General features: G+C 33.2%; 1 protein-coding gene across 1 annotated transcript; it reads right to left on the bottom strand.

Annotated features, from left to right (window-relative positions):
• Positions 1-872: 872 nt before the first annotated feature.
• LOC108474890 (uncharacterized) lies at positions 873-2,864 on the bottom strand. Its single transcript, XM_017776931.2, has one exon. The coding sequence runs from the start codon at positions 2,862-2,864 to the stop codon at positions 873-875; it is 1,992 nt and encodes a 663-aa protein (XP_017632420.1).
• Between the last annotated feature and the right edge of the window lie 1,424 nt (positions 2,865-4,288).

The raw sequence follows: 4,288 nt of genomic DNA, 5'->3' as shown, positions 1-4,288 counted from the left end.
TTTACAAGATTTCAAATATTTTTATGCACACTGTCTTTTCTTCTTTTAATTTTGCAGCTTGCACTGACGATGTGACTGGGGCGGTTGGATAAGGTGTTTTAGGGTTTCATCTTTTGAACCCTAAATCTGGCTAGTTAGGTCTAAATAATTTGAGCTTATGTGTGGGTTTGAGTTTGTTTGGGGTTTGGGTTTAGGTGATTTGGGTTTACTTTGGTTGGGCTTTTGAGTATTTGTAATTTTGGAATTTAGGTTAAAATGGGTTAGGATACAGCTAAATTGGGCTTGTACAATATTTAAGTCGAATAATTTTTTTAAGAAAACTCAAATTGTAATAAAATAAGCATTGGACTGCCATCTCTTTTTACACCTAAAACTTACAATTAAAAAAGTTTGTAAACAACATATCATGATTACAGTACATGACTAATATCACTGCTGTTGACATATTGCATAATCAAAATGTTGTCTAGGATTACTATTTACCTTTTAATTTCCCAATTTATAGCTTAAATTTTTGGCAATGTATATGAGATTTGGTGGTAATTCCAAATTCCAATGATGGGTTTCACACAAAAGCTAAAGAGATTCCTCTATCAAAATAAAAAAACTTTCCAAAGCATTTACTTCACAAGGCATGCATTTTAAAATAACACACAGAAATCATGATACTATAGTTTGAATAATCAAATGTTTGCACAAATTCCAACTCAAAACATGCTTCCCTTACAATCGGAAACCGTAGTCTGCATAATAATTACAATCAGCTTTAGAAGTGACCATACTCTGTGTTCTCTGCAAAAGAAAAGTGGTGGTTTTGGACTATAGTCACCTAAACGCCACCTTAGTCCTCCGAATATGAGGAAGTGAAATTGTTATGGTGGACATTCATTATGGATAATAAAGTTGCATTCAGTACATTCCAAAGCCAAATCCAAACAGGGCTTACCACAATAACTGCAATTCGGATAGTAATAAATGTTCTTAACAATAGTGACAGGGTGCTCATGAATGTCTTTACGTCCTTCAATGATACTCCCGAGTTTGAAGAACTGTTCTTCATCAATGACACAATTAACATGAGCAGAAGTATCACATGTTGCACAATGATAAAACCAAAGATTTGGATCTCGACGTTCTTCACAAATATCGCAAAAATAGCTTTCTGAATAACTGTTATCATCATGATAAGTGAGTGAAAGAAGATGTTCATCACTTTTGTGTTGGGATGTAATAGGCAACGAAAAACATTTATGATCTAGAAAAAAATCACAATCCTTACAACGCAACAACCCATCGAATTCAAGACCACAAGCAACACATCGCCCTCTATATTCGGTGTAGAGAAAAACAGGGTGTTTATGTCCTACACATGTGTGAGCACCAGGTGTAAGAGCAATTATACATCGAAGGCAGGTACGTTTCTTACATTCTTCACATTTATAGGCAAAAGCATTAGACCAGTAATCACATGCATAACACTCAAATACTTCGTTTGAAGTAAGGACTAATGGTGATTGGCAATGATGATACCAAACATGCTTTACCTTCGGTAACTCGACACAAACTTTATGGAGAAAGAAATTGCATTGTGTACAGTAGTAAAATGAAGCCGAGATCGGTAACAAGCACCCATCACAACATTTTTTATCATACTCACCTACTCTGTCACTTAATGTTAAGTGGTGAATATGCATGATATGTTCTATTACAGTGGCTTCTCCAGCATCATTCCATTCAAGAACCTTGGTTATGGAGCTAACATCAGGAGATTCCTCATCTTCATTTTCTACTATTTCATATGAATTTTTATACTCCATTGCACACTTCACATGGAATATAACATCGCACTCTGAACAATAGTAACTACCATGGTCTGTACTGACTTCATCATTGCACATTATGCAATTCAAAACTCTAAAATCTTCTATGTAAAGGAAATATTTGTGAAAAAGGCGATGATCATGCCACTTGCTTTTGATGATGCGTGGCACTGAAGTGCACCTTTTATGGACCATAATGTTGCATGTACAACATATGTAGGAAGCATAACTTCCTTCAATACCACATGCATCACAAATGAATGATGATCCTCTCGGAAACAAACTGAAAGGATGTTCATGCCTTTTATCTTCAACAACAAGATCTAAAGATGCTGATACACATTCAATGTGAGCAGCAAACTTACAAGGTGAACAACCATAAATAAATCCTAAACCTTTTCCTCTGGTTTCTCCGCATATCTTGCAGGAGGACTGTTCGCTATTAAATTGCAGAGCAAGAGGATGCTTGCGATGGCACACATGATTCAGTTTGAAAGGAAGCTTAGTGCATTTCTCATGTAAATTAAATTCACAGTCAGGAGAAAAGTGTGTATACTTTACTAATGGTTCCCAACATCCAAAGCACTTAGCAGCATCTTTGAGTTTTTCATCACCATTTTCAGTGGAAATCAATGGATGTTGAAGGGCAACATGCTCAAGCTCTTTCAAATTATTCTCAGCAACATTAAATGTAAACAAAGCACATTTAATATGAAAGTCCAATTTGCAAGAGCAGTGATAAATGAATTTCTCACATGTTTTATGACAGAAATTGCAAACACATCTTGTGTAAGAAGATGGTGGCTCTTGCAGAAGAAGAAGAGGATGATGAGGATGAAAAGGATGATTAAGCTCCAATGGTGCTTCGGCACATACCTTGTGAAGATAAAACCCACAGTGCTCCGCACAGCAAAAACATGGAGCAGACACCTTCTCTCCACACCTGGAGCAATCAGTTAAACCACTTTGATAGTCGATCAGCTGCTCTTGGTTCAAGATAAGAAGCAGGGGATGTTGGTGGCCATAATTGTTAGACTCCTCCATTTCTCCTTCCCCAAGCAATATAAAGAAAGAAAAAGGTTGATTTTGGGAGCAAAGTCTGAATGGGAAAACAGGAATACAAGTGAAGAAAGATAAAGATTGAGGAAGTGGCAGAGGCAGAGGGTGGGTTATAGTAAACAATAGAGGTGAAATCAATCAGGTAGTCAATGCTTTTATCTTATGTTATGGTTGTAGAGCTCTGCCTGCTTCACATTTGCTTTTGAGGTTGGGTTGATTTGATATTTATGACTAAATTTATGAGCGATTTGATATCTTAAGGTTCTTAGTTCGGATTGAATGGTTTTGGTTTGGACCATTAAATTTTGTATTTATATATATTATAACAAATCCTTTGGGCCCAATTTTAATTTATAGACATATTGAATAAATATTTTCTGTTAATAATATTAATATTACAATTTTTCAAAAAGTTGCAAAATTGCAAAAGAAGTTCCTACCTTTTTACAATGTTTACAAATGGATCCTTAGTGTGCTCTAAATTTAATTTGATCCATGATTTTCTCTTCATCGAAAGGGATTCTATTGATGTTTATTAATAATGGGATGTACTTTCTAAATTGAGTGAATCCATGATTTTTATCTTTTATAAAAAATTAAATAAATCTTTGACATTTTAGTGAATATTAAGAAATATCGAAAGTTATTTATTTTAAAATTTGAATTTACTCAAAAATAAATAAAATTAATTTTGTTATGTATAAATATTTCAAGGCATTTCACTTTTAATTTTTGAAGCTTTTAAAATACGTAATTAACAAAGTATTAATTTTGAGGCACGTAACTGATTCTAAAATTTGATTACAGAAAAAAAAAAAAGAGAAAAGGATGAAGTTGGGCAAGGAATAAGGATGTTCATTTTTTGGATTGAAGAATAGCTTAATTTTATTTTTCAAATTGTTTGTTGAAGCTCCAATCAAGTTGAATTTTAACTCGTTTTACATTAAATTTTAAAATATCTTTATATTTTTACACATGTAGAAGCTAGATATTAATAATAATAAAATCACTTTAAAGGTGGATTTGGATAGACAGTAAGTTACAGTGTATTTAGTTTACTTTTTATCTCACATTACAATATCTAATTTTACCATCACTGCTATTTTTACACTAACCACATATAAATATATCGCCTACTTATCAAGATGTTAACGTTGTTCACCATCATTTTCTATAAAAATCAATGGATCTTCAAAGGTAACATGCTCACCATCAATTTCTTTTCAGCAAGATTGTACGTAAATAAATCACTAGCTTTTTTGGCAACTAATCTATTAATTTAAATGTTCATGAGAATGAGATCAAAATAATTCCTAGCAGCTCTTCTTTTTCAAATAATTTAAGCCATGAGAGAAACAATTAAAGCATAAATTGTATATTATTGTTATGATCACAGAAGTAGAACAACA

The sequence above is a fragment of the Gossypium arboreum genome, chromosome 3, assembly GCF_025698485.1.
Source record: "Gossypium arboreum isolate Shixiya-1 chromosome 3, ASM2569848v2, whole genome shotgun sequence".
Taxonomy (NCBI): Eukaryota; Viridiplantae; Streptophyta; class Magnoliopsida; order Malvales; family Malvaceae; genus Gossypium; species Gossypium arboreum.
This window is presented reverse-complemented; position numbering and strand designations above follow the sequence as displayed.